Source organism: Macaca nemestrina, chromosome 3, assembly GCF_043159975.1.
Source record: "Macaca nemestrina isolate mMacNem1 chromosome 3, mMacNem.hap1, whole genome shotgun sequence".
Classification (NCBI taxonomy): Eukaryota; Metazoa; Chordata; class Mammalia; order Primates; family Cercopithecidae; genus Macaca; species Macaca nemestrina.
Genome location: NC_092127.1, coordinates 70,280,783 through 70,297,087, shown reverse-complemented (window position 1 = coordinate 70,297,087; position 16,305 = coordinate 70,280,783). Strand labels below are relative to the sequence as shown.

General features: G+C 38.2%; 1 protein-coding gene across 1 annotated transcript in view; it reads left to right on the top strand.

Annotated features, from left to right (window-relative positions):
• The first annotated feature begins 8,562 nt into the window (after positions 1 to 8,562).
• Positions 8,563 to 16,305, top strand: part of LOC105486183 (myozenin 2) — a 48,584-nt gene continuing 40,841 nt past the window's right edge. Inside the window, exons 1-2 of the mRNA XM_011748904.3 lie at positions 8,563 to 8,723; positions 9,257 to 9,346. Of these exons, the coding sequence (XP_011747206.1) occupies positions 9,271 to 9,346 (76 nt within the window). The 5' untranslated portion in view covers positions 8,563 to 8,723; positions 9,257 to 9,270. The remainder of the gene's footprint in view (positions 8,724 to 9,256; positions 9,347 to 16,305) is intronic.

Sequence of the window (16,305 nt, the reverse complement as noted above, 5' to 3'; positions counted from 1 at the left end):
TGAGAAGAGACTGAAGTAAGATATCCATGGAAGTAGAAGACCAGTTATTAGGTTATTGCAATAATTTAGGCGAGAGAAATGAATCAGGGTGATAACAGTAAACTTCGTGAGAACAGGTCAGTTGCAAATACATTCCAGATTTTCTGACCAGATTTGATAAGGAATATAGAAAAAGAGGAAAGGACAAGAGATGACAGAGTGTAGGCAGAAAAGAGAAAAGGTTCAAAGACTGAGCCCTGCAGTATTTCAACATTAAGAGCTTGAATTGCAGAATAGGAATCATCTCAAGGCTTTAAATATAAGTGCTGAACAATCTCAAATTTGTATTTCTATCCCAGACTTCTCTAAAATTCAAGTTCTAAAATCCAGTTGGTTACTTTATGTCTCCACTTGGAAACAAGTCTTGAAGCAATACTTGTATAGCAAGCAGACTATGTTCTCTTATATTGTATATTTTTCCATTTATTCATTTCTCAATGATGTCCCATTTAGACATCTCAAAATTAATGTTCAAATTTGAACTTCTGACATTCTCTCCAAAACTCAATCTCTTTAGAGCCTTCCAAATCTCAGAGAAGAGCAACTCTGTCCTTTCCATTGCTCAGGTCCCCAAACTTGCAGTCATTCTCCCTCTCACATCCTAATATCCAATCCATCAGCAAATCCCATTGGTTCTGCCTTCCAGAATCTGACCATATCTCACCACCTACACACGCACCTGTGCACGCTGAACCAAGCCATCCTCTGTCTTTCCTAGATTATCACATAGCCTTCTAAATGGTCTCCTTGCTTCTCTCCTTGTCTCACTGTGATCTGTTCTCCACAAAGCAAGCACAGTGGTCCTGTTAGGACAGGAAGTTGCATTATCTTTTCTCTGTACAAAATTCTCTCACAGCTTCCTATCTCAGGTAGAACAAAAGCAAAGTACTTATGGCTGATGGGCCTGTGCTACCTCCTAACTACTCTCTCCCTTACATGGCTCTAGTTACACAAGCCTCTTCACTTGCCTCAAATATACCCAAATATATCCCCACCTCAAGGCCTTTGTATCTATCTGCTGCTTCTGCCTGGGATGTTCTTTCCTTAACAAATCCTCATGGCTTGCTTCTGCATTTCCTTCAGGTCTTTACTTACATGCCACCTTCTAAACGAGGCCTTTCTTGGTCATCCTATCTAAATCACAATCTCTCCCCAAATAATGCTGCCTATTTTCTTAATATAATACTTCTTTAACATATAGTACACTTTACTAGTTTACCTTGTCCAGTGCCTGTCTCTCCCACTAGAATATAAGCTCCATTAGAATGAGAAGTTTTAAAATTGTACTTACTTTTTTTTTTTTTTTTTTGAGACAGAGTTTCACGTTTCACTCTTGTTGCCCAGGCTGGAGTGCAACAGCACGATCTTGACTCACTGCAACATTTGCCTCCCGGGTTTAAGCGATTCTCCTGCCTCACCCTCTTGAGTAGCTGGGATTACAGGCATGCGCCACCACGCCAGGCTAATTTTGTACTTTTAGTAGAGGCGAGGTTTCTCTATGTTGGTCAGGCTGGTCTCAAACTCCCTACCTCAGGTAATCCACCCACCTCGGCCTCCCAAAGTGCTGGGATTACAGGCGTGAGCCACCGTGCCCAGCTCAAAATTGTACTTACCTCTCAACACCTAGAGCTGTCATATACCTGGTATATGACAGTTACTTAACAAATACTTATTGAATGAATAAACTGATAAAAAGCAGAGGAGAAAAACCAGGAGTATTTTTTTTTTTGGACTCAAGGAATAAAATGTTTCAAGTAAAATGAAATATTGATGATGCATTTTTAACTTAAAATGTTCGTGTTTCTTTTGAGAGGTAATGAAGCTTTGCTTTTAAAGCATGTATGCCATTTCAGTTTCAAGAGGACTAATATAAAATAAGGGAGCTAAAGGTCCCCAAACCACCATCCTCTCTTGCCCTACCACTGCAGATCATGGAATCACGTGATAAGAATGAAGAATGGATGATTGAGCCAAGAGTGAGAGAAAAAACTAATATACATTGCATTCCTGCTATATGCCAAGCATTATGCTGCATTATCTAACAAATATTGCCACATGCCTACCATATGCCAGAACTATTTTAAGCACTGGGGTTACAAAGTGACTCCACCTACTAAAGAATAAAACATTAGAGCACTGGTTCTCTCCACTAATCAACCATCATAGCCTTGGAAATGAACTACCCCAAATATCGCATCGTCAGAATTATTACTGTTTCATACACCAGTGTTTGTTTCTCTTTTATCTCTAAGTATGTTCAAGTTTCTGCTTCTGAAACACACACACACACACACTTTCTCTCTCTCTCACTTAGGCTTGTAGAACTTGCTTTCCCTTCTAGAAATTGAACTCTCACTCTCTCCTCAGTTCACAGCCAGTCCTTTCAAATACATAGTTGCCATTTGCTGCATACACTTCCTATCCACTCATTCTTATCTTAAATCCCTTCTATTTGGATTCTGTTACCACCACATTACAGAAGTGTTTCCAAATTCTGCCAATGACCTACTTCTTGCCAAATCGAGTGACCTTTTCTCATGTGTCTTTCTCTGTGGCTTTTTTGCAGACCTTGGCAGTGCCTTACAATTCTCTTTTCTTTTGAATTTTGCTCTTCTGTTTCTTCCAGTGTCTTTTTCTTATTCATTCATTCATTTATTCAACAAACTTACTAGGCACTGAATGTTTTGCTCTCAAATTGCAGCATACTTTAATGAGAAAAAGCAGGGGGGTTTGGATTCTGGCAAACTACATGGAAAACCAATGGATTAGTGGAAGTTTGGATGGTAAGCATAAAATTACAATAAAGAGATTTATACAACTCATATTTTGCAAATGATATCTGGTTCTAATTCATCAATATATCAAGTCCATATTTGTATATACTTATCAAATATTCCAGGCTCTTCACTGTTTATCGCTGGGTGCCTTGTTTCTCAGCAATCTCTCCTCTGAGCTACACAAGCTTTATTTATATTAATAACATCACAAATCAAGTCACATCAATATCTTTCTCAGTTAAGGAACCATTCTATTTGTTCTCTCTGTGTGACCTTTAACAAATGACTTAATCTCTCGCTGCCTCATCTGCAAATGGGGTTTAAGCCATTTTTATTTACGGTGACTGATGTGGTTTGGCTGTGTCCCCACCCAAACCTCATCTTGAATTGTAGCTCCCATAATTCCCATGTGTTGTGAGAGGGACCTGGTGGGAAATAACTGAATCATGGGGACAGCTTCCCCCATATTGTTCTCATGGTAGTGAATACATCTCATGAGATCTAATGATTTTATAAGGGGTTTCCCCTTCTGTGTGGCTCCCATTATCTCTTGCCCACCACCATGTAAGACGTCCCTTGCTCTTCTACCATGATTGTGAGGTCTCCCTAGCCACATGGAACTGTGAGTCCATTAAATCTCTTTTTCTTTATAAATTACCCAGTCTCGGACATGTCTTTATCAGCAGCATGAGAACAGACTAATACAGTGACTTTGCATACTTTGATAACATCTTTTCATAAGTTTATGTGAAAGTTAAAGTTTTTCACGCTAATAACAATAATGGCTAACATTTATTACTCACTTAATATATGCCAGGCATTATGATAAGTACTATGCAATGCAACAGCCTTGGACTCTTAATAATGTGCTTGTCCCTCTTTTATAGTCATGCTGCAGATGCTCTGGCATGTGATACACTGCTGTGAGATCTAGGCTCTGTCACTAAATTTCTTGACTATATACTCTTTTTTATTGTTTTTATTTTTTCGAGACGGAGTCTCACTGTGTCGCCTAGGCTGGAGTGCTGTGGTGCAATCTTGGCTCCCTGCAACCTCCAACTCCCGGGTTCAAGGGATTCTCCTGCCTCAGCCTCCCGAGTAGCTGAGATTATGGTCCCCGCCACCATGCCCGGCTAATTTTGGTATTTTAGTAGAGACAGGGTTTCACCATGTTGGTCAGGCTGGCCTTGAACTCCTGACCTCAAATGATCCACCCGCCTCAGCCTCCCAAAGTGTTGGGATTGCAGGCGTGAGCCACTGCACCCAGCTGTATATACTCTTTTTTGAACAAACAGCTTCATGTTTTCTTTATTGAACTTTAAGTTTAATTAGGTCATGCTAAATTTGTATGTAAGAGAAGGAGGAGATTTTCTTGCAGGTGAGAAAACTTAAAACAAAAAGTTTCAGTATTTTGAATCTGTGCTATATAGGAAAAGTACAGCCTGGCTCTAATTGTGAAAGGAAATATGACAAAGTTCTGGATAAGTGCTGGGATTATGCAAGCAAAGGAAAAAAGTGATTTGCGGGTTTGCTTTGGCAACTTGTTTCCTAATATTCCTGTATTTGAAACTTTCTTTCCAAGTTCCCAACCCTATTAGGTTAGCTTGTGTCCTGGACGAGCTGGTCATCAGCCTCTGCTTATCCCTTCTTCTCCCCAGCTTACCTTACGGCTTGACTTAAGAGCTTAGAAGGAAACACTTTGGTAAAAGAAATAAATTGACAAAGAAAGACAGGTATAACAAGGGGCTTCCATATGAACAAATTATTTGGATGGAGTTAGATTTAATTCTCATTATTGGCAGCGATGGTGGTAAGTGTGTTTGTGATGGTGTGGTACACGGGCCAAGAAAGGAAGGAGAGGTCTGCACAGCAAATGGCTTCCATTTGTTTATGTTAGGCATTTTAATCACTTTAGTATTTGCACAGCTGAAGGAAAGGAAAGCACCCTGAGAACAGACACCATGAGGAACTCTAGAAGTTTGCAAACAATAAAAACATGAGTTGGAAAACAGCCACAAATGTTATAAGTAAAAAGCACCGCACCCCAAATAAACCTAATATTAGGATGTTAAATTCAAGAGGAAATTAGTAAGGAGCACATTGAAATAATTTTTCTGAAAATTCTCAACTCTGCTTCATTTCTGTTACATAGATATCAAAGCAGAGGTATTTAGAGAAGATGAGGAAAACAGAGATGTCTGCACAATATGGTGAGAAAAAACAAAAGCCTTTGGATCAGACAGAATGAATTTTTAATTCCATCTTTGTAACATACAAGTACGACGCTTTGGGGGTTTTACTTACTCTCTCAGAACTTCAGTTTTCTTATCTGTAAAACAGGACTAACCGTGCCTAGCAAACATTAACTGAATAGCGGTTGGAATTTTTCCTCTTAACACTCTTGTTACCCTTAGGCCTTTATTGTAATGAGACCAGTTGAAAACTCATCTGTCTTTTTTGTGCTGTCCCACATTGGCTGGTAGAATGATTACCCTGTCAATGCCTATTCCTATTCTGCCCTTGTGATGGCCTGCTCAGGAGGTCAGTTATAGGCTGGATCCTCCTCAGTATAGGAAAATAGAAACCATGGAAGACACAGCAGGCCAATTAAGCATTAAGAAGAAAGCACAGGATATTTTACACAAACCAAAGGCCATGCTTCCATAGACAACTTCACCAAGGGTGTGTTGTTTACACCACCTTTGTTATATTTTCAAACAGATTCTTTCCTCCCGGAGTTAGCACTGTAACTGAGGCCCTGAAGGCTGGTAAAGAACCGATTGTCCCCTCAGACTCGTCACTCAACACTGGTCTGGCAGCTGTCCTGTTTGGGTTATGTGTGCCTCAGTCCAGAGCCGAGCCTCAATAATGGCAATGTTTTGTCTGCCCACCTAGCAAACAGTGAGTTCCCACATTCTACCTACCTCCCCAATCCTCCCCTAATCTCTAACTGCCCACAGCCACCTAATATAGACTGTCAACAGGACAAGAGAAACACAGAATTTAAAAAAACAAGTGTTCAGTTAGAGGCAGGTCGATGTAGACTTTGTTTACCAGTTGGCTAAAGTGCTCATGTTTACCACTGGCTGAATAAGGTCGCCTTTCATGAGTCCTCATGGTGTGGATTTTTGTTAGGTAGCAATATAGCAATAAAAGTCACTTTACTTAATCTTTTTTTCTCTTTTGGCAATTGGTGAAGGAGTTGGAAATGCAACTGTGGCCAGCCCCAGCAGTGGAAATAGTTTGGTTACAGAGGTGTTGCCAATCTCTGTCAAAAACGTGTTTCTCACTAGCCTCCCAAGGCACAAGTTTCTACCATTAGGATCCCATTATTTTGCCTGTAAGAAAAGATCATGTCGTCTATCTTTAGCACCAGTTAGTTTAAAATACTTTGGGTCTTGAAAGAAAGATAAAGTACTACTAGTCTGCTTAAACTGGGGTGAAGGAGAAGCTTCAAGGGAAGAAGTGAGTACATCAAGGGAAGTAGGACAAGGGTAGGAATCGGGTCTCTGGGAGTAGGAGACATCCTTTTCTAGTCTATAGTGTGTGTGTGTGGTCATGGGGTAGGAGGGTGTGAGCTGAGGACAAAAGATGATCTCAGTATGACGAATTTGGGCTGAATTTTAATTTTGTCTAGTACCAGATCTCTGTGCAGATGAAATAGAAATCGATTAACTGTGACTTGATTTAAACTTAGAAGGCATTGGCTTTCAGTGTGGACCACTTGAAAATGCTTTGTAGTAACCATTAAAGTTCTGCTTAAAGTTCACCATTTGTGCCATGAAGCACATGGATAGCATATCCTGTCTTAAGACTGCAACACCAGTGATTTGTTCCTTCTTCTTTTTCAGAACAGATGCTAACTCAGAGACCAGAAAGCTAGATATGTATAAATGAACTTACAAAATAAGGCAAGAGACTTTTAAGTAGAATATATTTGAAAAATAGACAAAAAGGTGTAAGACCTTATCTTCAGTAAAACTTTTACAATCTTTTAAAATAGAGTATTTTCATTTTGGAAACCAAAATTAATATAACAATGATTATCTGTTGAGGACACCATTTCAACCTTTAGAATCGTACATAACATAAAGTTGGAAACATATGAAGATGATCAAATAGGAAAACCAGAACTCTCTTAATCTATGTTTTTTTTTTAACTGAATAATGCAGTTGATTGTTCTAAAATTCTAAATCTTACCATATTGCAGAAATAATAATAGCAAAAGGAAAAAAATCATTTATTAAACTTTTACTAAGTATAAGGAATTTCTAAATTGTCCCATGTAAAATGTCCATGACTTTATATGATAGATACTGTAATCACCATTTTATAGATGAGAAAACAGAGTTTATTTATTTATTTATTTATTTATTTATTTTATTTTTTTTTTTTGAGACGGAGTCTGGCTCTGTCGCCCAGGCTGGACTGCAGTGGCCGGATCTCAGCTCACTGCAAGCTCCGCCTCCCGGGTTCCCGCCATTCTCCTGCCTCAGCCTCCCGAGTAGCTGGGACTACAGGCGCCCATCACCTCGCCCAGCTAGTTTTTTGTATTTTTTAGTAGAGAAGGGGTTTCACCGTGTTAGCCAGGATGGTCTCGATCTCCTGACCTCGTGATCCGCCCGTCTCAGCCTCCCAAAGTGCTGGGATTACAGGCTTGAGCCACCGCGCCCGGCCTCATCTTTTTACAGTTCTGTTTTGGGGCAGTTTCTGTCACTCCCCTTTGACTTTTATCTTAACTAATAGAAAAATATAAAGAAAATTTAGCAGAGCAAGGGACTAGCGAGTGGCACTGTGTGATATTTTAGACAAGGTGATTAGGGAAGGATTTTATGAGGGATTGTTATCTGAGCAGACTCCTGAATGCATGACTATGTCATGTGAGTAGGGAGAAAGTATGGAAGGGGGAAATAGTAAAAGGAATACAGTATCTACTTTCATTTTGGAAACCAAAATTAACATAATGATTATCTGTTGAGGATACCATTTCAACCAAGGAAAGGGGGAAATAGTAAAAGGAAAGGGGGAAGTAGTAAAAGGAAAAGCCCAGAGATGAGAACATGCTTTCGTGTCCAGGGACCATCAAGGAGGCCAAACCTTTTGAAAGGCAAACCTTTCAAATCTTTTCATGCCCACAAATGAAAATCCTTGACCCTAGACATTGTAGAGAGTGGTCAACTTTGCAGGGACTGGTCTCTGCAGGCTTCTTCAAAAAGCATGACCCAGTTATGAGTCTCAGCTTTTACCCAGCTTCATGGCTCATCCTCTAATGGTCCATTTCAAAATGCTTCCTGAGTTCACTATTCAAATACTATGCACTTTTCTGAACCTAGCATGAGTTCTCACTCCAGCTTAAGAACTGGCTCTATTGATCCACCCCTTCCTTTTTTCTTGAGTCTACATAGATATTACTGCCTATATTGTTCATTTTAATTATGAATAATCTATCATTCTGTTCTCATTCATGTGTGTGTCTCTTGCCCCCTCAATTAAGATGTAACATAAGAGCTAGATGTTTAAAAGTGTTTAAAATCCCTTTTGGTTACTATCTGTTCAAACAGAAAGTGCTCACTAAAAACTTTCTGCATGTCCAATGAATGCTTCATTTAACCGTCTCACAAACTAGAAACACAATGAGAGAGCCTAATCTTTCCCTGTTCCTCCCTTTCGCCAGGAAGATATGAGTAGCTAAAGTATTTGGTGCTATATATAGTCAGTTGATGTCAGCTGAATGCCAGTCTCTTCAGAAAAGCTCAGTCCCCAGTTTGAGTCAGAGCAGGGACCATGCTGTCCCAGGTTCAAGGATAAAAACCATCAGGCCCAAGTGCCATCCATAGTCCATCTCCAGAGTCTTCCTCCACAAACTGGGATTCATCCCTGCTGAAAAAGCACAATCTAACAACAAGGTGAGTATGTTGTTTCCTAAAATGTTTTATTAGTCAGTTGTCCAAGGAGATTCAGAGTTGTGACTCATAAATGGGTGTTCTCTGCTTTAAAGGGCAGCTGTTGCCAATATTAAAATGCTACTACCAAAGAATTCTGGTTTATCTAGTGTCTTCTTCATTCTTACAGTTTGCTGGAATTGATGGAGTGTGATGCTGGTACAAATGAAGGCCAGTGAGGAGACAATGATAGATTAAAATACTGTGGAGAAAAGAGAGGGAGGGGAAAGGAGACCAGCAATTTCATTGTTTCTCACTGCCTGATGATCATTATATTAATGTCCAGATAAGACTGGGTCTCTGTTCACTGTGACATTGCCTGTCAATGAATAACATACTCTGTCACCAGATAAGGAATGCATATTGAAGTCTTTCAGTAGCAAGCGATAATAACTTTTTAATAAAGAACAAAGATGTTGTCTTTCACAACAGTGATTATGAGACACTCCAAATGAGTTCTTCACATTGCCTCAATAATGTCCCTTTGTTTTTAACAGGGAACAAACAAACCATGCTATCACATAATGCTATGGTGAAGCAGAGAAAACAGCAAGCAACAGCCATCATGAAGGAAGTTCATGGAAATGGTATCAATAAAAATCCTTCGTAGCATTAATATAGATCAGCATGAATGTGGCTCCAACCTGACATTGTTTAATATTCCATAGTTTACTTCCTTTAAATTCTTGCTGTTCTGTCATAACAAACCTGGAGCTCTAAGGGGTATAGAAAAGCCTATGGTAACTAATCCTTTTGTAGTCATCCTTTCTCATTTGGAAGCTATTTTCAGAGGAACAACTGCTGTAAAAGGCATGAAGCAATCTGACAGCTGATGTACATTCTGCTTGGCCTGCCTTCCACATTATAAGTTAAGATCACTCTAGATTCTTTTTTTTTTTTTTTCTGGACAAGTCTCATACAATCTTCTCTTCATTGTCCATCCCACATGGTTTAGCTTGATTTCTCTTACCTTACATTATATAAATCACTCAAAATAAGTTCTGTCATCTTTTTTATAAAGCTATTAAGTTGGAATTCATATTTATTGCTTATTATTTAACTCCATTTCTATTGCTTATTTATTTAACCCTTCAAATTTGGTAATTGATTTACTAACATATTTTGTGTGCAAAGTCTACTTTTATTTGTAACTTCTGAGAAAATATAAAGTTATTGTAGTCTTAAAGCATATGACTCAAAAAATATTAATATATATTACATACTAGGTACTATTTTACTCTCTCCTTTTCTTTAAATTCCAGCAAATAACTTGAGAAAGCAATGCTTTGTAACTTGCATTTTGAGTCTTATAAAGGAAATTCAACTTTGTTTATAAGCAAGGTATAGCATCAATTTTAAAAGTTAAGAAAAAATATTCAGGTACTCTTAGGAGCTGATTTGAGCCATTTCAGATATATTTGTGGAATTTTCAGAATGCCTCCTTATTTCCTCTCTACTGACAAGGAATGCAGCCTTTCACCACTACATTATTGAGACCTAGAAGCTTGAGACCTGGGAAGAGTATTGAGCATAATGTTTTCATATTGCACCTTCCATAAAGCAAGAGGAACAGAATCAAAGACTTTTAGGTGCTCCCCACACAATGTAGTCATAATTAAGAGGTCCTGTTGTTGTTTTCTATTTTCTGCAATACAAAACCACTATACTGGATTCAACTTGGTTCTCCTGTTTTACTATAATGTCAAATTAGCTTGGAATAAAATGAGAATAATTCTGAATCAGATGCCAGAACTGAACTCGTACCAATCCAAAGTTCCAAAATTCATGCCTCTTTTAAAATTTCATGCATCTTTGTATTTCCAGCTTCAAGTAGTTTACTTGAAATTATTTTATAGCTTCCCTGATCAATGTGTCAAAAATCAGATGATCACTGGAGTTTGTGACAAAATTGTTTACCTTAAAATAGACTTTTTATGTTATTGTTTTCTAATGGAATCCTAATCATAAAACAGTCAGTCCATTTAATGTATTCCAGCCTAAGTCATGTGTTGGAGTCTACTCTGTTAGCTATGACATAGGTCTATAAAAGTAAGTTTTTTTTTTCCTTTTTTATAAACATAACTATTGTTTTATGAAAAATACTTGGGAAAAAACACACAATTATATATCAAAGTGGGGGAAACCCTCAAAACCACTATCTCACCACCAGTAAATCCTAGCTACGCACTCAGCTGAAACCCTCCCTCCCATGTCACTGGATGAGTTCCAGCTCCCTTAAGAGGAGTCACATGCTCTGTCTTTGTTGGAATGTCAAGTATTTCAGATAATGTGGGGATAATCAGACTCTTTCCAAGCTCATCCCAGATGAAATAACTTCAGTACTTTATGAAACAGCTCAAATATTTTTCTTCTCTTATTTCCTCTGACATTTTATATGGAACTTCACTATTTGATGATGTTTAGCGATCTGGAGCTAGGGGAGTATAATTTTTTCTCAGGATGCAGAAATAAAATGAACTTCAGAGAAACTTTTTTGGGAGTGATCCTCCAAACTTTCAAACATTTTGCAGCAGTAAAAATCTGGATAATTTAAGATAAAACATGCAACTGCTTTGATCTTAATTTTAAGACAAATAAATCAAATTTTGACTGGATTGTCCTTTATAAAGATAAATGGAAAAGGATGTTCCAGTCAAAATCCCCTTTTCCTACCTTCCCTCCTCTCCCCTTGTGCATCGGAATCTTTTTCAGCATCATAACTCATTTAATTTATATTACTACTTTCCAAAAACATTTAGCTTGGAGGAGTATAAAATGTGACAATGAATTGGCTAAATCAGTCATTGTCCTCTGAACATGAGGTGGAAATTCAATCCCATTCTTGTAGGGGAAAGAGATTGCAGTGGGTGAGTCTTTGAGATAAATCGGTAGAAAAATATAAGAATCAGAAATGGAGAGTTTTACATCAGAGCCCTCATTCCATCAGAAGGAGAAATAACCTCAAAGAATTACTGAAAAATTCTCTTCATATAGATTATAATGCTAACTGCATAGAATGAGTAAGAGGTGGATAACTCCCAGCCTCTACTAATCACACCCCCAAATTGTTGCTTATTTTGAATCCATTATGATTTGGTTTCAAATTATATACTAGAAACAAATATACCACACTCCCAACAAATGACTAATAAAAAGCATCCCAAACATGAAGGCTGCCTGCTTTTAGATTTACCTTCCTCATATCATAGTTATGATTACCATCATCATCACCTTGGCAGGAAGCAGAGCTAACGGTAAAGCTGTCCTGGTTACTGTTGTGAGACAAACCTCTGTGCTTTATATAAAAGTATCTCAGCCACAATTGTTACCATCTAACACGTGCTATTGTAAAAGACAAAAAATAATTTGGCATTATCTGTGCATGAATTAGTTACGGAGACGAGAAAAGACGGCCTCTAATAGTCCCCACCCCTGAGCCCTGTGTAATTTACCCCTAAATCTGTACATATTTTCCAGTATTAATCATATTTTTCTCTTGTTCAGTAACTCATTTGAAACTTGAAGACTGAAGGAAGGAGAGAGGTAGGAAAGAATGAAAGGATAGGAAGTAATAAACTGACAAAGAGATGGGGCAATCAGAATAAAATAAGGAGAGGCACTCTAGAGAAACTGGCATCTGTTTAGAAATGCTGGGGGAAAGGAATTGGAATTTTAAAAACCGTAAGAAGAACTGGGAGTATGATGTTCCCTGACTTTAAGCATGGATATTGCTGACAGTTTAGAATAAGAGCTTCATAAATAGAGAAGACCACAGTGCCTCCTAAGTAAGCTTTGGTCACCCTACAGTCCTCTTACCTGGGTTCTAGGAGGGCTTTTTTTGGTATGTTTTTTGTTTGTTTTTTTCTCCTCATGATTGGGCAACAGCTTTTCCCAGCACACAGAAGAGAACTGGGCAGGTTGTTTTTGTAACTTCAGGAAGAGAGCTTAGCTTTTGGTCTGAAAACAGGAAGCCCAGGTTCTAAATGGAGTGCTGTTGTTAATGTGGTACCAGGCGTCCCGGGTTCCAGACTAGACATCAGATTTCACATCAGAAAATGAGGAAGGCTGGATTTGCTGATACATCTAATTATAAAATTCCATGATTCTAATTTACTGATCTATGTGCAGAAGCCAAACATCAGTGTGTTTGAGTTCTTCCATCAGTAACAAAGGAAATGATAATATTGACGTAAATTGCAAGGACTCTTTGAAAAAGTACAAAGTCTAGAATTTCAGATGAACGATTACATGAAGACTGCTTTAACTTTTCTTGTAGGAGCGTATCTTAAACTCTAACTAATCAAATCTTCAAAATCAAAATGAAGATGCCAAAAAGGCCTTTCATACCTCCTATCAAATATAAAAAGTTTATAGAAGAAGAACTTAATGATTCAGTGTAAAATTTTGGTAATTTTCTGTTGTTTGTTTTAACCTTTCACATTAGCATTCTCATAGCCCCAAGAAAAATAAGAGCTAGAAAGGTTTGCACGTTTTATTTTGAAAACTGGTGTGCAGTCATATCTTGTGAATTCATAAGTTTTCTGAGCATCTAACCTCTAATAAGGCACTCCAGAAAACTAGTACAAGAGAACTAGGCTAAATTGTATTTTACACTGAAGTTGAAATTGCAGAGTTCAATTCTAGCTATATTATTCCATCATCCTAGCTTTCTTTGAAGGCTTTTTCACTCAAATATATTTTAGATACACATCCTATAAACAGTACTAGATTATTCTGTTTGTGTAATTCAATACATTGGTAATCTCATTTTTTGAATGTTTATAGATTTATGGTTTTTAAATAATGTTTTTATTAATGACTAATTTTTGAAAACTTTATAAAATAGCCTTAGAACTCAAATCAAGACAAAGACATATAAAATAAGAAAATAAAGAATCACAGATAGTATTCAAAATCAACTTTTTTATGTAGAGATAATTATCACAGAACTTTTTATCAATTGGAGTTTTAAGGCATAACCCAAAATCACAGTCTGGACTATGATCTTACATGTTATATGTAATATGTACATACATGTTACTTTATAGAAGAACATATTTTGTGCACTATTATTCAATTGCATAGGCCAACTGTCCAGGGACAGGAGGAAGAGTTCTGTGCAAATGCAGATAATCAATAAGCCCACCCTAAAGCAAATAAGCTTCAGCTAGCTACCCTCTAGTAATTGCAGTTGCCAATCATGGTAGAACAGTTTTAAAAGGTGTTTTGTCTTACTACAATTATTTGTAAGTGAGTGTCTTTGCAAACTATGGATTAAATTAACTCATCTAACTGAAGTTACAGATCAGTATAAATGACACCAATAAGAAAGTATACCTAGCCATATTTATTTATTTATTTATTTTTTGAGATGGAGTCTGGCTCTATTGCCCAGGCTGGAGTGCAGTGGTGCAATCTCGGCTCACTGCAACCTCCGCTTCTTGAGTTCAAGTGATTCTCCTGCCTCAGCCTCCTGAGTAGCTGGCATTACAGGTGCCTGCCACTACGCTCAGCTAATTTTTGTATTTTTTTAGTAGAGATAGGGTTTTGCCATGTTGGCAGGGCTGATCTCGAACTCCTGACCTCAGGTGATCCGCCTGCTTCAGCCTCCCAAAGTGCTGGGATTACAGGCATGACCCACCACGCGTGGCCTTATTTTCAATAGATGATCTAATGCCACAAAGACAACCCTCTAAGCCATGAAGGCAAGGGTATGTATTCTAAATAAAACATATCATTTATCAAGCACCAAGATTAAACACACCATTAAGAACCCGTGCAAGGGTTTTCAGTGAAGGGCAGGGAACAGCTGAACTTGGAATCTGTGTGCGCAGCTGACAGCGTTCTTGACTCTGAAAGTTTAATGAGAGTGATCATGCATTAGATTCCTTAACTTACAAATGTTTCTGAAACCCTTGCTCCAGTGACATCATAGATTTAACTATTAGAAGGGAAGGGAAGGGAAGAAAACCTTGGAGAATTTTGTTTGTGTGTTTTATCTGTTTATGCAAAATATCCCTGACACTGATGAATGTGTCCATTAGTATGCTATTATATATTTAACAATTGGTTCTCAAATGGGGCAGCAGTAGGGATGTTTTGATTTGTAGAATTTGCCAATTTCTGTGATATAAATGCTCCCACCATGACCAAATTCAAGCTACCACCAAGGAAGCCCTAAATACAGAGTTGGAAAGAGATATGCAGTAGTAGAACATTACATATTTTCCCCATACAGATACAATGGATATAAATAACCTCAAGAGCATAACGTCTCTTCTATCTTTTATAATCTAAATGGAACTTGCTAGTCTGAATCCAGAATCAAAAAGTTGAAATATCGCATCCCCACCACACTGTCTAATATGTTGAGGGATATTCATAGACACACTGAAAAATAAACTTGTTCATCCTTCCGTGGTCCAAACACATAGTGACAGAGACTCCAAACACTTGCAAATAAGTAAGTGTGAATATTCCCTGTAGAACTCAGCAAAGCTGACGAGCAAATCTCAGGAAATTGTTGTAAAATACCCTCATGTACTCTGCTCTGTTTTTCTTATGCCTTTTCCATAGGCTATTTCTACCATTCCTGGGGACTGTGAAGCGCAGCATTTTGTTTTGTTTTGTTTGGGGATGCTAGAGAGCCAAACAGAGCTGTTCTTCATTGCATTAGGAAGAGGTATAAAATATTTTAAACATTTTTAATAACAGACTTTATTTTGTAGAGCGGTTTTAGGTTTGCAGGAAAGTGAGGGAGAAAGTACAACAATTTCCCATATAAACTTCTTCCCCGCTGCTGTTTCCTGTATTATTAGCATCTTGCATCAGTGTGTATCTGTAACAACTGATGAACCAATATTGATAACTGTTGCAGTCCATTTTGTGCTGCTATAACAGAATACCTGAGACTGGGTAGTCTATACTGAACAGAAATTGATTCATGGTTCCAGAGGCCAGGTAGTCCAATATCAAGGTGCCAGCATCAAGGGAGGGTCTTTTTGCTGAGTCATCACATGGCAGAGGACAAGAAAGAAAAGGAGGCTGAATTCATCCTTATATAAGGTCACAAATCCCACCCATGAGGGTGGGGTACTCATGGCTTAATTACCTTTTAAAGCTCTGAGCTCTTAATACTGTCACAATGGCAATTAAATTTCTTTCTTTTCTCTTCTTTTCTTTTTTTTTTTTTTTTTTGAGATGAAGTCTTGTTGTGTCATCCAGGCTGGAGTGCAGTGGCCTGACCTCGGCTCACTGCAACCTCTGCCTCCTGGGTTCAAGTGATTCTCCTGCCTCAGTCTCCTGAGTAGCTGGGATTACAGGTGCACACCACCACGCATGGCTAATTTTTGTATTTTTAGTAGAGATGTGGTTTCAGCATACTGGCCAGGCTGGTCTCGAACTCCTGACCTCATGATCTACCCACCTGGGCCTCCCAAAGTGCTGGGATTATAGGCGTGACCCACCGCGCCTGGCCTGGCAATTAAATTTCAAAATGAGCTTTGGAAATGACACACATTCAAACCATAGCATTAACTAAAGTCCA